General features: G+C 39.4%; 1 protein-coding gene across 3 annotated transcripts; it reads right to left on the reverse strand.

Moving 5' to 3' along the window:
• Positions 1 to 1,462: 1,462 nt before the first annotated feature.
• MLH1 (mutL homolog 1) lies at positions 1,463 to 19,216 on the reverse strand. 3 transcript variants are annotated; one of them, XM_064418702.1, is made up of 19 exons: positions 19,064 to 19,216; positions 17,781 to 17,871; positions 17,555 to 17,653; positions 16,380 to 16,453; positions 15,203 to 15,275; positions 14,836 to 14,927; positions 13,461 to 13,503; positions 12,719 to 12,807; positions 10,362 to 10,474; positions 9,711 to 9,804; positions 9,027 to 9,180; positions 7,993 to 8,351; positions 7,070 to 7,218; positions 5,525 to 5,633; positions 4,606 to 4,669; positions 3,902 to 4,066; positions 2,882 to 2,974; positions 2,382 to 2,495; positions 1,463 to 1,878 (listed from the first exon to the last, which is right to left on the reverse strand). In XM_064418702.1, the coding sequence occupies exons 1-19, from the start codon at positions 19,168 to 19,170 to the stop codon at positions 1,711 to 1,713; spliced, it is 2,250 nt and encodes a 749-aa protein (XP_064274772.1). In that variant the 5' UTR covers positions 19,171 to 19,216; the 3' UTR covers positions 1,463 to 1,710. The 3 variants fall into 3 exon arrangements, 2 of the variants coding, with proteins under 2 accessions (XP_064274772.1, XP_064274784.1); XR_010361500.1 differs by having other exon boundaries at positions 1,676 to 1,878; positions 2,882 to 2,987; XM_064418714.1 differs by lacking the exons at positions 9,711 to 9,804; positions 13,461 to 13,503; positions 14,836 to 14,927; ... (3 more) ...; positions 17,781 to 17,871; positions 19,064 to 19,216.
• Between the last annotated feature and the right edge of the window lie 624 nt (positions 19,217 to 19,840).

Below are 19,840 nucleotides of genomic sequence, written 5' to 3' on the forward strand. Positions count from 1 at the left end.
AAAAACCCACCTATTTGAGCTTTATTATGAGTATTTTTCATTTTGTGAAAGAAACTATGTAATCAGCTTTCTGTTAAATACCAAACGAAGAAAAAACACCAAAGCCAGAAAATACTTATGATTTTGGGGGTTGTTAGTTTTGCGGGGGTTCAGGAACCCACACAGCAGTGTGATGAGGAGCTGGCATTTGTTACATGGCATGAGAGTACACACCAGACTGCTACCACACTTGACATATAAGGTAAGCATGCTTGTGGTGATCTAGACGTTTCTCACATGTACATGTCAGAGTCCAGGTTCTTTTGGGTGTTCCACAGATGGAGCTTTTCATGTTCCATATCAAATTTACTTGATATATTGGGCATTACATGTGAAGTGATACAGCAGTATGCTGAAATGACAAGACAAGCACAATAGAAAGGGCAAGATACAATGGAATTACAAGACAAATACAATTTCCATTAGTAGTTCCTGTATTTTCCACAACTTCCATGCCCCCTCATTGCCAGAAGTAATCTGTGGGCTGAGGCCAGCTGAAGCCAGCTGCTTACTTTAGATTTCATTTGCTGAACTGGCTGGCTCAGGAAGACATGATTCTCCAGTAGTTATCCCATTGCCAGGATTGTCATCAAAGAAGGGGAGCAAAAGGAAGTAAATGCTTTCTGGAACTATGTGGTTTTGTACTGTTGAGAACTCCCACTCTTTTCAAGCTGGCACATCACAGGTGAGAAATTCAGCATCTGCACTTGGCACCCCTGAAATAAATGAAGTTACACAGCGTCTAATATTTTACTTGAGGCCAGCAGATGCCCATCTGAGAGGACTTGTCTTTTTGGAGTATCAAACTGCTGCTTTCATGAGTATTTCTCAATGTAAGGCAGGGTTTGGGACCTCAGCAGCCCAAGAGGATTAATGCTTCTGCTTGTACCAGTTGATTTCAAATGGAACGGAAATCTTTACAGTGCAAAAATGAAGCTTGCTTTCCTTTCCAGTTTGGATGCTAGATGCCTTTTGGACTTAGAAAAATGTTTTCCCTGTTGGGACATAGGCTTGAAAGTAGCAGATCTCCCAAGCCCTACTCATTAAATTGGAGACAATGAATATTATGTGCGCATGCTCATTTACTATCTGCCAGAACACTCCCATTTCTATTCTCTGACTCCTTGATTAAAAGGGATTTGCCTTATTTCTGCAAGGACCTGGAATATTGCAAGACTAACTCCTGCAGTAACAGATGATTTTAAGTGCTTTGCATGTACACTCATATTGCAGGTACTGTCAGACAATCCTCATGCTTAAAACAAAGGAATGCATGTAACCTAGTTTGATTTCCAGTGGCAAGCGAAATTAAAGCATTCACATTTTAACTAAATTAAGCTACATCTTCTTCCACAATGACTTAACCCAGTACATTTTCTACAGCAGAAGTGTATTCTGTTAGCAGATTGGTTAACAGGGAAACTCAGAGTTTAAATGGAGATTTTATTTCAGGGTTTTTCATTGGGTTTAGACACAGCAAAAAAAATTTTTTTAATACTTTGATCAACAGAAGGAAAATAGATGATTTACTGACATGTTAGCAGTTTAGTAGGGTGCTAAATCTCTTCTTTCTTTCCTCCATCAAGATTCCAGCATTATCTTCTGCTAAGTGAAAGGGAAGGTAACATGAATAGTGTCTATCTATAAAAATTGTCTTTAATAACTACTTGCTCAACATCTTTCAAAAACTTTATACAGGTCAGGCAGGTTAGCAAGCTGCAAAATGTTGCCATCTTCTGCAAAGTGTTTTGGGGGTAAAAGATGAGTCCTAAAAGCTTTGTAAAGAACATGTTCCACAGTCCACTTCCATGGCGTTGAACCAGATTCAGATTCTTCACTCTGAAATACAGGAAAACAAGGACAAACAGAGGTTCTGTTTAACTAGAGGAGAGCATGTCAGACCATGGCAATTGTAAAATTCTGCTGGTATTAGAAAAGCTTATTCTATACAGTCAATTATAAGCTCTCTAAAGTCACTTGCAGAATGGGTGGGCTTAATTGATCAATTAGGCAGATATTTAGACACAATCAGGTTGTACTTGTAATTTATATGCATCCTCATTCTTCTATAGAAATACAGCATAGAAAATACTTTCCCAACTCAGAGGCCAAGGAGGCTTGTAATAATATTAAGTACACTGCAATGCCCAAAGTTAAAAGGTTCCCTCAACATCTATAATACTTCAGAAAATTTAAGCCACATTCTTTCAGAATCTTGCCACACTTCTACTTGATTCGGTTTGCTGAAAGAGCTGGGATTAGAAGTCCATATCTAAAAGAGCAGAAGTTTCCTGTATGTTGTTAGCTCTCTGCTCACAGAACTAGTTACAGTATTCTAGTACCTGAGAGTTTGTTGGGTTGGATTCCTCTATTATATACTGCTTTCTGATGGAGTAGAACATGGCTAGTTCTTTACTCAGGCTTTCAAAACACTCCTTTTCTTCATCCCAGTTTACCTGTTACAATTTAAAAAAAGCAATTTTGTAGAATCTGGGTATCAGTCAGAGACTTAATATGGAAAATTATATAATATAGAGATTCTTAATATGGAAAATTTATATTAATGTGTTGGCCATTTCTGTCCTGCTAAGGTAAAGGTATAGTTGAAAAAGGTTTGAGTTGAAAAAAGAGGGTAGGAATGCAGGCTTTTAAATCAAAATAGAGGCTCAGTCAGTCAGCAGTTATGAATACAAAGGCAAAGCATAACTAAGCAGTAACCAGAGAACAGCATCTGGAACATGTAACAGTACATTTAAGCTGCACCAGAAACTGAAAAGGCAGGCTGGAATTGCCTAAAGTAAAAAAAGTAATTGTGAATTAATAAAATCCTTGAGAGATATACCTCTGTGGCCAAGCGCAGGATAAACATAGGCAGTCCTTCCAATGGTGGGACATAGTTGTCTATCAGAAGTGGTAACCCAGTAAGATTTCCTTCCTGCAAGGCAATACTGCAGTTTCAGTTAACAAAAAAGAAAAAAAAAAGTTCTTTTTTTGTGGTAAATGCACCAAAATTATTATGTATTTTAAGACTGATTCTTAGCAAACTCAGTGAGCCTTATACGTTTTTAAAGCCCTGTCAGCCAGGCAGACACTGCATGAAGAGTTATTGGTGTTGTTTAATTTCACAAGGCATGAATTAAGCTCAGGGAGTGGCTGAATTCAACCTTCTCCTCTAGCTCCAGGTTACACAGATACCACTTCCCAGGCAAATATCCAAATGAAGTGCCTGGGCTTGATGAAGCTGTTCACTTTTGTATAAAGTAAGGGATGCCTTAAGCCACGCAAAAAAGGCACATTGAGAACCCAGTGGTGCTGCAGCCCTGTCTGACTTGAGAGCTGGCTAAGATGCACACCTTGGTTGGTTAAGAGACCTGCATGCTAGTTATACAACAATGACTAAATTATGGATTTCCTAGAGAGGCTGTGGAGTCTTCCTAAGTGGAGATATCTGGAACCATCTGGACACAATCCCATGCCATGTGCTCCAGGCCTTGGATTGTGTCCAGTCAAGAACCATCTGGACACAATCCTATGCCATGTACTCCAGGATGACCCTGCCTCAGCAAGGACCCACTGTGGCTGCCACTTGGAAACTAAATAGAAACTTTGTGCAGCACCCTCCTTCAAGGCAGCAGAAGTCCTGAGCATTGTAAATTAAAGGGTTATGCCACTTAAATCTTACTGGAACTAATTCTTAGTGATGGTAAGCACTGTAAGCAAACTACTGCAGACATCTGTCACCAAAATGTAAAATTATGGAATCATTTAGGTTGGAAAAGACCTTTAAGATCTAATCTAACCATAAACCTAATGATGTCAAGTCCACCATTCATTTACTATCAGAGGTAATAGCTGCAGTCACCTCATCAATTTCAAGAGAGAAATAATCTTTCAACATTTCAGTCTTCTTTTTCAAAAACTCCACAATGTACTCAGCAAGCCCTTCTTTTGGGCCATCTTCTTCTGTCCAGCCACTTTCGGGATCCTCTAAAGCAAGCATTGAAAGCTCATATAAAGGAGCTGGCTCCTGGAAATGAAGAAAGTAAAACTTTGGTTAATGATCAGCACACTCTATTGGAAAGCTGTAACTTCTTCCTTCACATACTAATTGATTGTAATACACTATTTCTAGCCTGCAGAACTGAGAGTTCTGTTTATCATAACCAGGCTAAAAAGGTATGAATTTCTTTCTTCTTTCTCTGCAGTCCACAATCCCACTGAGCACTCTGATATTTTACAGGATAAACACTGGCAATCAACACTGTATTCCTGCAGACTGTATATTCAAATTAATTATTTGTCCCAATGTAATGAGCAACAGCAAAACTTGGTCAATAACTACAACTGACACTATGACAAGCAGCCAGAATGACAATTTAACAGTAGCAGCTACAAAATTACTAAGTTTTCTACATTCTGTTCTTACTGAGAAACAAAACAACATTACTGTAGTGGACAAAAGCCAACCTGACTGTGCAACCAAAACTGTGCATTTGTCTGAAAGGACAGACATATTGCAAATACATTAAAAAAATTCTATAGGATATAATGTAAAATTATACTTACAGACAACCTTAAGACTCCAAAGTTTGCAAAGTCATAAATAAGTATCTGGTAGAAGAGTTCTTGGCTAAATTGAAGCACAAAAATCAATTATATGGACAGGAGTGCCATATCTCCACATTACCATAATTAAGAGGGGAAAGTAAGGATCATCCTGGAAACATCAGATAACCATATCTAGTCCTATTAATAAAGATCTTACTTTAACTGAAGAGTTTAGGGGTTCACCTGCATTATCTAGATATTTACAATTAAATCTATTTCTTGGTTTCTGACATCATCAGCCACGCTGGTGCAGAAAGGTTACATACTCAAGTATGCAATCGCTATGAATTTATTCCCTGATAATTTATATTTCAACTTCTTTACTCCTTTACTGCACTGTAAGAAATCCAAATGAACTGGGAAATTAATAGACAGGTCCATCTCAAGTTTATTCTCTGACTTGTTACAAAAATTTATGTAGCTGGGCCTGTAAGGCTGAATAGGCAAAATCACAAATTAAGTGTTACAATCATGTCCTGCAGATACTCTTAACCCAACTGGATACAATGTTTTCCAGGATGTTTCTGAAACCTCTGCTTTATACAATGTGCTGTAGATGATCATGCAACAAATCATGATGATGATCATAGATTACGTAGATCATCATGAAGCAAGAAAAAGTCTTTGCCTTCCCACTGTCTGTGAGCACACAATACAGTAGTTGGTATTTTAATTATACCAATTCCCTGTAACTTTTCCCAAGTATGCCAGACTTGTTTCCACTGTTCTGAATGGACTGCTTAATCTTTAGCCTCGTGACTTTTCATACAGGCAGCAAGAGAACAATATTATTTTCCCTGTCATTTCCTTCCTTCTTCTAATTAGCTTCACAACTGGTACTTATTTCAGCTGCCAACAGGTCTAACAACTCTTTTACCTGAGTTTGGTCGTGTTGAGAAGGTACAGTTTTGTCTGGTACTGGGCCAGAGCCCACTGAGGACTGACACAACCAACAAATGAGTGCTCATGTAGCATTTCCTGGAGTTCTGAAACAACAGAGAGGTGGGGAAGAAACAAAAGAATATCATTTCATAGTTGCAACCCTGCCCTCATTTATTTAGTTGAGTGGTTTGTGTCTTTTTAGCATGAAAGTCTCAGATCACTGTTCAGTCACTCTTACACCCCTGCTTCTTCTTTTATCCTTATATGACCAATTATTGACAAGTTTTGAAATAGTAATAATTTTTATGCATACCTATAATATTAAAGTGTAAGGAAGAAGAGTTATTTAACATTTAAACTACAAATGCAAATCAGAAGAAATAAAATTAAAGTTCCTGTGTTTGAAGAGCCTTCCAAACTTAATTTCCAGCCACAGGAGACTGGTGAGGAGCCAGTCAAAAACTGCAGGTCTAAACCAGCTTTGCAACACAATCTAGGTATTATCAAACTAAATTATAGAGGTGTGATAGAATAGGTCTATAATATTTAGTTTCAAAATTTCTTTTTTTTTCTCTCACAAAGTAACTTTTTTTAAAAAATATATGTATGAGTGAGAAGTCTCACCCATGTGGGAAAGGTATAAGAAGTCGGATTTCATAAAAGAGTTAATCTTAGACATTCCACAAAAAAATTCACTAGTTGCCATCCTTGGGAGAAGCTTTATTGCAGATGTTTGGCACTGCAGTCACAGCATGTACAAAGCACTACACTTTTCACTAATTCCACTGCTACATTTTCTAAAGAAATTTAACAGACTGAGATAAGATTTCTCTCTTTCCAAAGTCTCTTTTTTTAGGTATTTCTTACAGCTATGAAGATGAGACACAACTTCAAGCAACTTCACAAGTTTTATCATGAATTTTGAGACATTTTCGGATATTTTAAATTTCCAGGACAAGTCTTTGATTTCAATATTTAAACAACGTCAGTCAGATAGGGAATTATTGAGTCAGAATTACCAATCTTCTGCAAAATGTTTACTGAAGCACAAGTAAAGTAAAAAGTTCATGCTTTCTAAACTTTAAGATTCTTATCAATTTACAGAATTATAACTTTTAAGAAAAGTTACTTATTACAGATGTCTGTGTGGAGCATTGTCAAGTCTTATAACCAGAAAAATCAAATCCAAAAAACCCCCAGGATGTAAGATTCCTAACATTTAGACATATGAATAAGTGTATGAGTCAGTTTAAGTTGCTTTCAGAGGCAACTGAGTTAAGAGGGAAACACCCTAGAAAGATTCACAAACCTTTTACCTTTGTCTAAAACAACTCTTAACAAAAAAGAGTATTTCATAAGTCTCACCATTTCATATAAGTGGGACAGATACAAATAAAAATGAAAAGCAGCAGCTTTTGTTAAAAACTTGCTCAGCAGCACAGTAAGCTCACTGGGCCTCCTTTTAAATACCTTTTCCCTCTTCAAAGAGTCATATTTAGTGGTAGAATAACAGTAATTTTGAGAAACAAGTCATGCTTACTTGCATGTGCCTGGTTACTAATTTCCTCCTGGAGAGTCAACACACTGGTCAAGTTGATAATTCTTCTTCTAGGGGTGCAGGCAGCAGTCATGTCCTTTCTGGTGTCATCTTTCTCCAATTCTACGTCCATGTCTTCCCGTGGTCTCTTCCTACAATGCCAAAACAAAACAAATTATGTTCAATTCTCCTATCACTTAGGCCAAACACAGCAACAGATGAGATGCTCAAGTCACATGCTATATGTTAACACAGAAAATGCAGACAGTTTCCCAGAAAGACAATTATATTTTGCTTCTGAGGAATAATTTGTTAGGAAAGGGTAGTTCAGAATTGTAAGAGAATTTGTGACACTAATACCAATCACGTTAGGTAGCTGTTGCTTAAGCACCAAGCAAATTTGGCTCTAAAGGACACATCAAAAACGTTCCTATTTCTAACAATTTTCTTTTCCATACTCATGTTTTTGTAATACTGGGGAGAGGGAATCAGATTCCCTCAAACAACTTTGGCCTCTTGTAACAGCTCCTGCAGGAGCTATAAAAAATTGATGGCACTTTAGCCTTTACTAGGGAAATGCCTGTCAAAATTCAGTGATACAGTTTCTATCCCTCACAAAAGGGAGGCTTCCAGAAAGAGACAAACCAGTATGACCTCCCTAAACTAATGCCATTATTTACACTGGTTCCTGCCTTTCAGTATGCACAGAAACGCTATTCCAGTCACAAAATTTATCACAAGTTATGTAATTTACAGTTCAAAGATTATGTTTAATTTCTCAATAAAACACCCTGAAAAGTTATTCTTGATAAATTTTCACTTCTGGAAAAGCAGAAGCCCGAAGAGATCAGAAAAATCTATAGTTTCAGGGCTATGCCATGAAATAATAGGTAGCCTTGCCCCAGTTCAGGAAAGGTGGGACTTACCGAGAAGGCACAGTCTCAGAAGACAAGTGTCCACTCTCACTCGGCCCCCCAGGCCTCACTGTATCCTCCTGAACATCAACCATTTCAACCAGGTCACTGACTTCTTCCATTTCAGCATCCTGGGGCCTGTCTGCACCCTCTGGAGGTCCTGCATTAGCCTCTGTTGTCACTTCAGTGGTGCCTGCACTCAGGGGATTGTTCACTGGCTGAAGAAAAGCATCCAATTTCTGCTCTCGGGAATCAGTGCGGACCATCTGATGTGCATAAACTTTATCACTGCTTCCCTTGGTAACCACAGAAGAGTTTGCTGTTGATTTTACAACCTCATTGGAAGAGCAGTCAGCCCCTGGAAGCAATGTCTTCATTCAGACATGAGGAAGCAAAGAGAAGAGATTGAACAACAAGAAAAGAAGAACCAGGAAGATTAGTCACACTTCTCACAGTATCTTACTGCTCAGAGGCAATTTTGAAACCCCAAGCAACACACTGTCAACTGCTTAAAAGGCCACCAGCTTTGCACCTGCTATCCACATAAAGTGAATGTCGTCATCTTGGCAGTTAAAATCAATAGTTACCATTCCTTTGTCTCAAAAAAATCTTTAAGGTAAAAAAATCATATGGAAATTAGTTTGTATAAAAAATTATAGCAATTCTTATGCTATGCTTTACATAAAGACAGAGTATCTCCCTGACTTTTTTTTCTGGTAAGATTAAATCCAAAGTGTTATCAAATACAGAGAACAGTTTCCTCAATCACAACAATTTACCACATGCGAAGGCTAACATAAAATTACGACAACTAATCAGGTACTTGACAGAAATGTACTTAAAATATTCTCATATGTTTTTCTCTCTCTTTTAACATATTGTTAACACTGGTATATTAAAGTAACTAGAAACAGAGCAAAGATCTAAAGGTACCAGTACAACACTGATAAGTGCCATATCTGCAAAGATTTTACTGTTGAACAGAGTAAATTATCCTGATCATTAAAATAATGCAGAACTGCATAGAACACCATAGATGTTCTCACCTGAGTGAAGTACATCCTTGAGGAATTAGAACCCAATAACTTGCTCTCTACATGTTGTTGCACACGCTCCAAAATACTGTCTTCATGAAGAAAATGGACCTCGTGTTTTGTAGGATGCACATTCACATCTACATTCTGGGGGGCTATTTCCAGGCTGGAAAATGTTTTAAAATAAGTTAACCTAAAATATCCCATGGACGGCAGAGAAATCAAAAATTGGTTCAAATTTGACAAAATTTGTGAGGCTTGGGGATGTCATTCTGTACAAAGCAGTCAAAATGATCCTGAAACCTGCTGAAGTTATATTACACTCAGACTTGTTTAGAAAATTAAAACATAATCCAAAATCACTCACCCAAATGAGCTTACATAGGTAAGCTTAAATCAACCTCTCCATTGTACAACTACAAAAACCCACTTTTAGAAATATATTTTTACTTGCAGTGCCTCATGAATTAATAGCAAAGGACTTCAGCTGAAATTACAGATACTCACTATTTCTAAAAATAAGATCTGTCTTCTTAAGATTTCCTTAATGTTATTTAATTATCTCCTGCCTGGCGATTAATTACCTCAGTGCAATACTTAACACTATCATGAAGAACAGAAAATGTCCTTCTAAACCTCCTCACCCTAGTTTTATCCTACAAGACACTATTAAAAGGCTACTTCCTATTACTTTACCTTAAGTATAGGAATGGGTGCGTGCTTTTTGGCAAATAAGCAGCGTACACAGTTTCTATGGCTTTGCGCAAAGCGGCTGACTCTACCAACCGATCTGAAACACAGAACACAGCGCTGTTTCCAAAGAGCTACAACACCCTGCACAGGGCCCAGCTCCTCCTTCACACATCTTCACTCTTTGTGCCTTCAAAGGGAATCTGTTATACCCATTTTCCCCCAAGACCTATTTGTTCTTCATATAAACCCAGGAATAGATGGTATTTTTCTCAGCATGTTTTACACTTAGAGGCATTTTTTCCCACAAATACTGAAATAACCAGGCTACCTTTCATTATTTCATACAGTTAAGCCATGTCAGTGTTGCTACAGAAGAGAGATAATCTGTGTAAGCTGGCAGGACACAGCCTTAACCTCGATACACCAAAGTTTCTTTAGGTTCAGTCTTAGCTGTTTTCCACTAAATACAGTGCCAAGTGTGAAGCACATTACAAATCGAAAATCACTTTAAGATTTACAATTAACTGTAATATTTATTCTTAAAAATGTTTTTAAGAATGCCTGTGCACTTTGTAGGTCTTCAGAAAGTTTTGTTCTTCTGATTATGTAAGCAACATATGACTGTACAAAATGCTGCCTTTTTTTTAAACTTACGGTTTATGAAGAGTAAAAATATACATTTCTTCACAGAGTAGTTTGCATTCGTGATGTAACCTTTCATTTTAAAGGCCAGATTTGCATCTTCACAGCCCACTTCTATGAGTTCCCTATTAAGTTTGACAGAAACATGAACAAAAAATTAATTCTTACGTTGATGCAAATTTTGAACAGTACTCACAAGAAATAATATTCTGTTTTGCCAGTTGGCAGGGTCAGCACAAAAGACACAGGCAGCAACTTTAAGGGATGAGTGTCATTAACTCCAGTTCAAAACAGCAAAGAATTACAAAAGGATAATATAAGTAATGCACCTAATCACTACTACGAAGATTGCCTACAGTGATTAAGAAGACACATCACCAGTTACCCTAACACTTAACCATCATCCAGATAGACGCATCAGCTGAGGAGCCCCGGTCACAGCAGAGGACTGGAGAACCACTCCTGGTAACTGGGAAATCCTACACAGTGCGTCCACATATAGATAAAGACTACACCTTTGCTGGGAAAGGGTCCAGCTTTTATACTGCTGAATAAAAAAGCTCACATAGTTCTAATGCAGAAACATCTGGTTTCATTCTTCTGTTAGGTTCCACCCAAAGCCTGGCCAGGGCTCAAGGAGGAACCAAGGGAGTTGGCTTTGACCATATACCTCCAAACAAGGTCAGATGTCTGATTTCATGGCCCTGTCCAACCTCTAAATATGGAAAGATAAATATGTTCTTATCACAGTACATACTTTGCTAATGATCATGTGCATTTTGCTAATGAGCAGATACAAATATCATATAACATATGGTTGGAAGGTTCATCTAAAGGTCAACTTTGGCTATTACTCAAGGGGCCTATTACTCAATTCTCACTACATATACTGATACATCTTCTAACACAGTTATTGAAAACATTAGAATTATTTGAAAGCTCAAACACTGATTGCTGGGTCATGGTAATTATTTAATCTAAACTGCATCATTTCCTCTTCTTAAGTGTAAACTGGTAATGTTGTGTGGTTGGAATCTGTAAAATTACCTCCATTATCTTTTTAATACTGTAACATATCACAGTATCCACAGCATTATAATCTACTGATAATTCTAATATGCATTTCATTGTTTAAGTCATGACAGTGATTGACAAGAACACTTCAAAATTGTCTGCAGGCAAGGAAGACAATTTTGGACTACTTTGTCCACTGTTATCAGCTTAATATGTCTTGGTGGTCTGTTAAGAAGTCATTAAAATGTAAAAACTTCTCTCTTGTTCATGCACATAGATCCTAATGTTAACTGTTTTCATAGCAGTTTCAATAATTTTCATAATTCATTAGTCAAGGAAAATCCACTTCAGTACTTTGTGAGCACAGCTCTCTAGGAAGGCATTATGCCAACTTCTAAAATTAACACAGAACAGACTTAAGGGCTACTTATTTCCAATTCAACCTCAAGATATATATCAAGTGCCATTTTTATTTGTGTTCAGTTTTTGACACCATCTTGAACTGGGTAAATTATTGTTTGAGAAGAAATTATCAAAACATTTACTTCGAAATCAACAATTTATCCTGAACCATACCAAGGAAAAACTTATCAAATGAGCTACCATCCGTAGTAGAAATAAACAAATGCACAGCAAAGAAATACATGTAATTCTGCAAACCTCATTACATTGCAGCCTTTCTTTTGCTGTGCTTCCTAAAGTGTTTTCATGAATTAGAAGTTACATCTATTAAATGTGAAGCTTGACTTCAGTCAGTAACAGAACAGAATCAAAGTGACACCCAGCTATTATGGGACAAATACATACAATGGATTTGTCACAGCTGAAAGTCTCATAAAGAGAATTTTTCCTAAAATGGCAGATACATCTTCAAAAGATGACCTTTTGGTTTTTAAATTTTTCTGTCTGATTTACACAGCTTCAACTAATGTAGCTTTTGTCAAGATAAGAAACCATATTTCAGAAACAACCAATATGAGTAGCTTCAAAATTTATCAGGTAGCAGATAGTAAGAAGAGGTAAGATTTTCATGGTAAAGGAAGAGGCCAGGAACTTGCAGAGAATACAGGATCAGCTCGCTGTTTTTACATGAGCACACAGAAAGTTACAAGCAGATGGTTCCTTTTCAGTGCATTAAAGGAAACTTTGTAACTTTCGTCTTCCCTTTGGTACACAAAAAAAAGTCACACATTCTGCAAAGAAGGAAGAGCTCTCTAATTGTAGCACTCCCTCCTCTCTGAAATTAACCATGAAGGAAGCAAGAAAGATTACCATAGCCCATGGTCTTTAAAGAGAATAGGGAGGCTGATTCACTGGAAAGCTTCATATCAAAAGGAAACGTGACATCAATGTACCTGCTAACAGCATTTCCAAAGATGGCCCTGATGTTGTCCACTGTTGAGGCATTGGATAAGGTTCTAACATCTGACACGGTATCACCTTGCTAAAGAGAGCAGGAATGAGTATCAATCAATTCACCTTTGTGAAAGAAGTTTTATAAATACTTTAAACAATAACACTTCTAAAAAAAACCACAGTGAACAACATAACATCATTATATTGTCTTGTATTATTTACTTATTTATGTTCAAAAAAGCAATGGATGGTAAATGGCACATGTTTGCAAGATCAGCTAGAGCACATCAGACCCACTGAGGCTAGTAGCTCCATCCTGGAAAGTGAGGAACACTTTATTTGCTGAACTCAGTTTGGTAAATAATTATCCAGAATGGCACAGAACAAAGATAATCTACCTCAGCCTCTTTCATACAGCACTTAGTAACCAGGCTCTCCAGAGAAACTGACACAACACATACAGCTAAACCAAATACACTACTGACCACACAGAATCCTCCAAACTCCTGACAAATATATTTCTGTCTTGTTTACACCTAACTGATGTGCTTTCTATCTGAATTGCACCAACATACCCTTCAACAATTTAGTATAAGGGAAGGCTCTCTGTGCTGATCCTGTTGCAAAAGATGCAGTGCAAATTTTCTGGCATTTTCAGATATACACATTATGTATATATATACAGGCACAAATAGACACATACAGACACACAGTGAAGCTACAAAAACTTTATCTACACACCTTTTTAACTGAAAAGCTGATGCCTGAATTATGGATGGCATACCTGAAAAAGAGATAAATGTAAGTCTGCAGTATGTGGAACAAAAGGTAATTGTTTCCCTTGATTAGTGAAAAGCAGCTAGCAATGGGGGCAAGCAATTCCACTTCCTGTTAGACAGTCATGCAATTTGAGCCAAGCTGAGCTCCTGCAGACTGAACAGCTTAAAAAAAAAAGTGTGTTCTATTTGGAACTCAACTGTAACTATAGGCAATTCAAAGATCAGCTTCTACAGATCAGTTTTTTCAGTTTCACTGTACAGGTTTAACTAAAAAAATCTATCAAAATATCCTCAGTACAACATAATCTAGTCTCAACTACTATGGAAAAGCATCTGAATAATGGCTTGCCCACCCTTCTAACTTCCCCTACCCAGACAGTTCAGCTATCTCTGATCCCATGCCTGAGATCTGATACACTGCAGCTGTGTAATCTTGGCTCAAAATTCTAGGGAAATTACTGCATTGTCAGAAAAAACATACCATAGAACCTTGAAAGATGAGAAACGTGAAAATGCAGACAAAGATTAGACTGCTGTGACTGTGAACTCAATAATTCAAGAGGAAAGAAACACCCCAAAATTAAGTAATAGAAGAATCCTAATGAAAAAGAACAACCAATGAGCTGGAGGGCTGTAACTCCTCTTTGACAGAGCAGCAGGATCTGACCCTCCACCTCCTGGCTGAAGTCTACCTGACCCAGGAGAGACTCTTGAATAGTTCATTTAGGGAACAGACTAAACCTTGGTATACAGTCTTACTTCTCTTTGCTACCTTTTGTGTCTTCTGAAAGCATAGAGCAGCTCTTTTGCTTAAATTGTACAGATCCTGCTGGCAAGACCTCTGCACACTATGGAAGACTACAGCAGAGGCAAAAGAGGCAAGCAAGGGGCCCAGGAAGGGAACATCCAATAGCTAAAATGATATTACTCCTTTTTGGGGATGTGAAGTCACCATTCAGCTTTTCTGTATTCAGCCAAATCTCAATGCTCCTGAGCGGTTTTTACATGAATTCTATTCAGCCCAGGTACATTTAAATTCACTCATTCAAGTCCATCACCATTTCTTTGCTAGAATTCTTTAAAATAATTAATAGCTATAGACAGAATACACTACTACCTGTCTGGATTTTTCACATCAAATTGGACAGGCTGTTATCTGACACTGCACACTAACAAATAGTCTAAAAATATATAACAAATTAAATCACCACCACCACCAACAACAAAATGTCACCAAACACACAGTTGCCAGTCCCTCTGAAGAATGCCAGTACTCCCCTACAAAACAGTTTATATACTGCCACTCCAGTGGCGGTATATAAATTATTTTAGTTTACCTGCTAACAACTTCTAGTATTTTTGCATATTCTTCATTTGGATTCTTTAAAGCCTTCCTCCTTGTATTTACATTGTAAAAAAGATCTTCAACCTACAGAGAAAAATTCACAATTAAAAATAATTTTTAAAATTCTCTCTGACTATAGAATTAATCTAAATCTATCCTGTTAATTTTTATTTTATATAAAAATTTTCTGAAAATACTTTGGTTTATAAAAAAACAACATCCAGTTTATTCCTTAACTCCCTAGGTTCACGTAACAAACTGCAACTTCAGAGATGATACTGTTATGTACCTCACAATGTAACTGGTGCAAGGGGAACAGAAAAGGAACAAGAGAGAACAAAAAGGACACAAAAACCTACCGTGATCTGAGTTCCTTGGTTTCCAGCACAGGGCTTTGGAGGGGCTTTGATTTTTCCATCACTGTAAGTAGCTCTAGGAAGAAAATAAAAAGTTGTCAGTCATCCAGATTTACAGGAGGGCAGACATGGAAAGATGAAAACAAAGGATGAAAACCAAAGAAATCGCATCATTGTCACACTCCTCCCAGCAAAAAATTTATGACACTGACAATCAGCTTCCTCCACCTTTCTGCTAGAGTGAAACTGTCTTCATTGATGGTAAGAACCAGAGGGGAAGCAGGGGAAAGGGAGTAATAGCAGAGGAAAGGAGGCAGATCATGGAATATGCATTTTGAAATTGTATTACTGAGATTTCTCCTCTAAAGGCAGGATTACTGCATTTTTTCCTTTCTTTAATAGCTAGATACAGCCTAATAACAATTCTCCCACTAGACTTTGCACTTCAATTATGCTAACAAGAAATTCTTGACTTCAGTCTAAGAATCTGTTTCCTTTGACACTAACAGGATTTTGAGCATAAGAGATTTGTGACCCACATGGGTCTTTCAGCTAAGAAAGTTATAGAGATGCATAAATTCAAAGGATAGACTTCTTCTATCCCTCTAACATACCCTGTATGTTTAATGCAAGAAAGACCACAGTCACACAATCTTTTGAAAAACCAAGATTTGGAACATCTCTTGCTTCCCACTCCCTTTTCTTAAAAGTACTTAAGAAATTAATGGAAAAGTTTATAATTTAGATTAAGTTTTCAAAAGAATATCCAAAACTCTTTTTGAATAGGATAAAGCACCTATTGTATCATAAAGATATGAAAACAAACTAAGCTGTAAGTTCCTGTGCTGAGACTTGTGAAATTTACTAGACATGATGCCCATAATATATATGCAACTTTTTATTCTGAAATGGAGAAAAAGACAAATGTTTAACCTATATTACCTACTGAAACAGAAGTTCTTTCGAGATTTCCTGCCTCCCCGCCCCATCTCCACCAATTTTAAAATACATTATTAAGCTAAAGTTTACCTTTACAATTTGAAAAAATACATTTTCCCACATTCCAAGTCTTTTTGATACCTGCCCTTACCACACCCTCCTCCGTAACAGGAGCTCTGAAATTGATACATCTGTTTGTTATTGCATGCAGCAGAAGTCACCTGGATAACAGAGAGCATACCTGAAGGCACACTTGGCATCAGCTGTTTTAGTTGTCACGGTAACATGGGCAACATGACTGATGCTAGCCAAGGCCTAGAAAAAGAGAAAGCATCTTTGTAAACCTTGCTCTGGATAACACTAAGGCATGTCCACACTTTAAACACCATCACTAAATTTCAACATACCACTAGCAAGTAATAAATAAAAATCCTTACAAGGAAATTGCAGGTCAGTAAAGCCTAAACAAATTTTAGTATCTATAATACTAAACTTCCAGTCATTTTATCCAGGAGATTGTTCTGGTTTCCCTAACATTATATTATCTCTGATGATGCAAGTGGTTAACCATGTAGCATAAGTAAAAGAAATCTGCAAAATTATTACAGTTGTGCCTTTTTCTTTTTTGTGATAACTAGAAGGCAGCTGGAAGATTTTAGCTGCTACTCTCTCACTCCTGCCCAAGTTCTTCTCTTGACTTTAAGGAATATTACAATGTTAGGTGACAACAGTTTTCCTGGCAAACTCAATGGACATGTCTACACAGATAAAACCAGCCTCAGGATCAGACTCCACTGGCTGTGGAGATGATTATGATGAAAATGTGTGAGGAGAGGACCCAAGCAGTCTCCTCTCTGGAGCATGTGAGCATCTATGTATCTGAGTACAGGACAGACACTCATATATCTTGTTCATCCAGAGGGAAAAGCTAAACTCATCCTTGACTGTTCTTCCAGAGTTTAGATACAATCTATGAGAGTGTGAAGAACCAGTATATCTGAGGGGTCAGAGATACTAACCTTTCTAACAGCAAAAACAAAGGAAGACCACTGTACATTTTGCACATTTAGTTTTAAGTGTGGTATTTAGACAAATGTCTGACTTTGAAGATTCACCTCCCACTCAAATCTTCCACTGTCTTTTACCTGTAGGTTCATGAACCATCATTTGAGAAGACAGGCTGTTTCAATTTAAAAAAATCTTATTCCAGAAGGCAAAAAGAATATATACCTACCTACAGGCATTCACCTAATCTTGAAAGACACTGAAATGTATTTTGAACTATATTCACATAGCAGACTCTCTCAGAAAACAGAAGCTTCTGTAAAGTGTACTGGGAATGTGATACTATGTACAACCCACTACAGCAGAATAACAACAATGAACAGTATCAATGAACCTTGATGAAGAGCTTACCTCGCCCCTAAAACCATATGTAGAAATACTAGCCAAGTCTTCAAATTTTTGCAGTTTACTCGTAGTAAATCTCTCACATACAATGTCGAGATCTTCCTTCTATGTGAAAGGGACAAGCAACAGTCACTTTTTGAGTTTTTTCAAGATCGGAAACATTTATAAATTGAAATAATTTTAAAAGGTAGTATCAAACAGCAGCATACATGTACCAACTTTGTTTACTTACTCTGATACCACAGCCATTGTCTTGAACCTGGATGAACTTCAGACCACCTTCTTTAACTACTACCTGGATACTCGTAGATTTAGCATCCAAACTGCAGAAACCAAGAAACCAGGAAAGCAATTTCAATCCCAGAGTTCTGTTTAGCATCTTTATCCATGACCTGGATGAGGGGATTGAGTGTGGTCTTATGCAGTTTGTGGATGACACTAAGTTGGGCAGAAGCATTGATCTGCTGGAGGATAGGATAGGAAGGCTCTGCAGAGGGATCTGGACAGGCCAGATTGATGGGCTGAGGCAATGGTATGACTGTCAACAAGATGAAGTGCCAGATCCTGCCCTTGGGTGACAACAACACCACACAGTGCCACAGGCTGAGGGAAGAGTGGCTGGAAAGCTGCCAAGTGGAACAGGACCTGGGGCTACTGCTCTAACAGCTGTCTGAACATGAGCCAGCGTTTGTGCAAGCAGCCAAAAAGGCCAGTGGCATCCTGACCTGTATCAACAACAGTGCGGCCAGCAGGACCAGGGCAGTGATTTTCCCCTTGTACTCGCACTGGTGAGGCCACACCTCAAATCCAGTGCTCAGTTTTGGACACCTCTCTACAAGAGAGACATTGAGGAGCTGGAGCATCTCCAGAGAAGGGCGATGGAGCTGGGGAAGGGTCTGGAGCACAAGGCTGATGAGGAGAGGCTGAGGAAGCTGGGGATGTTTAGCCTGGAGAAAAGGAGGCTCAGGGGTGACCTCATTGCTCCCACCTCCCTGAAAGGAGGCTGTACCGAGGTGGGGGATGGCCTCTGCTCCCATGGAACAAGTGATGGGTAAAGAGGAAATGGTCTCAACTTGTGCCAGGAGAGGTTTTGATTGGGTATTTGGATACATATCTTCACAGAAAGCATAGAAAAAGCTGTCCAAGGAAGTGTTTGAGTCGCTGGCCCTGGCGGTATTTAAAATACCTGAAGATGCCGTGCTTAGGGCTTAGCGGTAGATTTGGAGTGGTGGGTTAATGGTTGGACTTGGCGACTTGGAGATCTTTTCCAACCTAAATGATTCTATGAATTATTAACCTAGCACCGAACGCAAACACTTCATAAGCTTCTCAAACAACAACAACACAAGCCGGAACACACGCGCAGCCAGAAACGCGGCTTTCCCAGCGGAGCTGCCTCCGGCAGGAGCACCCGCAGGTCCGGCCCCTGCTCGGCACCGGGCTCCCGCTCGCCACCCGGGGCCGGGGCGCGGGGGCCCGGCAGAGCCCCCCCGCCCCAGGCAGCGCGGCCGTTACCAGTTCTCGATCATCTCCTTGATGGCGTTGGCCGGCCTCTGGATGACCTCTCCGGCGGCGATGCGGTTCACCACGGCCTCATCCAGCCGCCGGATGACGCCGGCCATGGGCGCCGCCGGGAGCGGGGCCGCGCTCGCGCCGCGGCCGCGCGGGAGCGGGGCGCGCGCAGGCGGCCGGGGAGCGGCGCGCCCCCTGGCGGCGGGAGGCCGCGGGCGGAGGCGCTGAGGGAGGAGAGGCCCGGCCCGGCCCGCCCGTGCGTGTCCGAGCCGGGCCGTGCCTGAGCCAGCCGTCGAGGGAGGTGACCCTGCCCCTCTGCTCAGCCCTGGCGAGGCCACATCGGGAGTGCTGTGTGCAGTTATGGGCTCCTGGGTACAAGGGAGCAGGTCCAGCACGGGGCAACAAGGTTACTGGGCGACTGGAGCATCTCTCTTACGAGGACAGGCTGAGGAAGCTGAGCCTGTTCAGCCTTGAGATGAAATGACTGAGATTGGACCTCATTAATGTGTATAAATACCTAAAAGATGGGTGCCAAAGAGATGGAGCCAGATCCTTCTTGGTGGAGCCACCCAATAGGATGAGAAAGGCAATGGGCAGAAACTGATGGACAGGAAGTGATGCACACCTGAATATGAGGAAGAACTTTACTGTGTGGGTGACCAGGCACTGGAACAGATTGCCCACAGAGGCTGTGGAAATCTCCCTCGCTGGAGATATTCAGGAACCACCTGGATGCAATCCTGTGCCATGTGCTCCAGGGTGACCATGCCTGAGCAGGGA

Source organism: Passer domesticus, chromosome 1 (assembly GCF_036417665.1).
Source record: "Passer domesticus isolate bPasDom1 chromosome 1, bPasDom1.hap1, whole genome shotgun sequence".
NCBI classification, from domain to species: Eukaryota; Metazoa; Chordata; class Aves; order Passeriformes; family Passeridae; genus Passer; species Passer domesticus.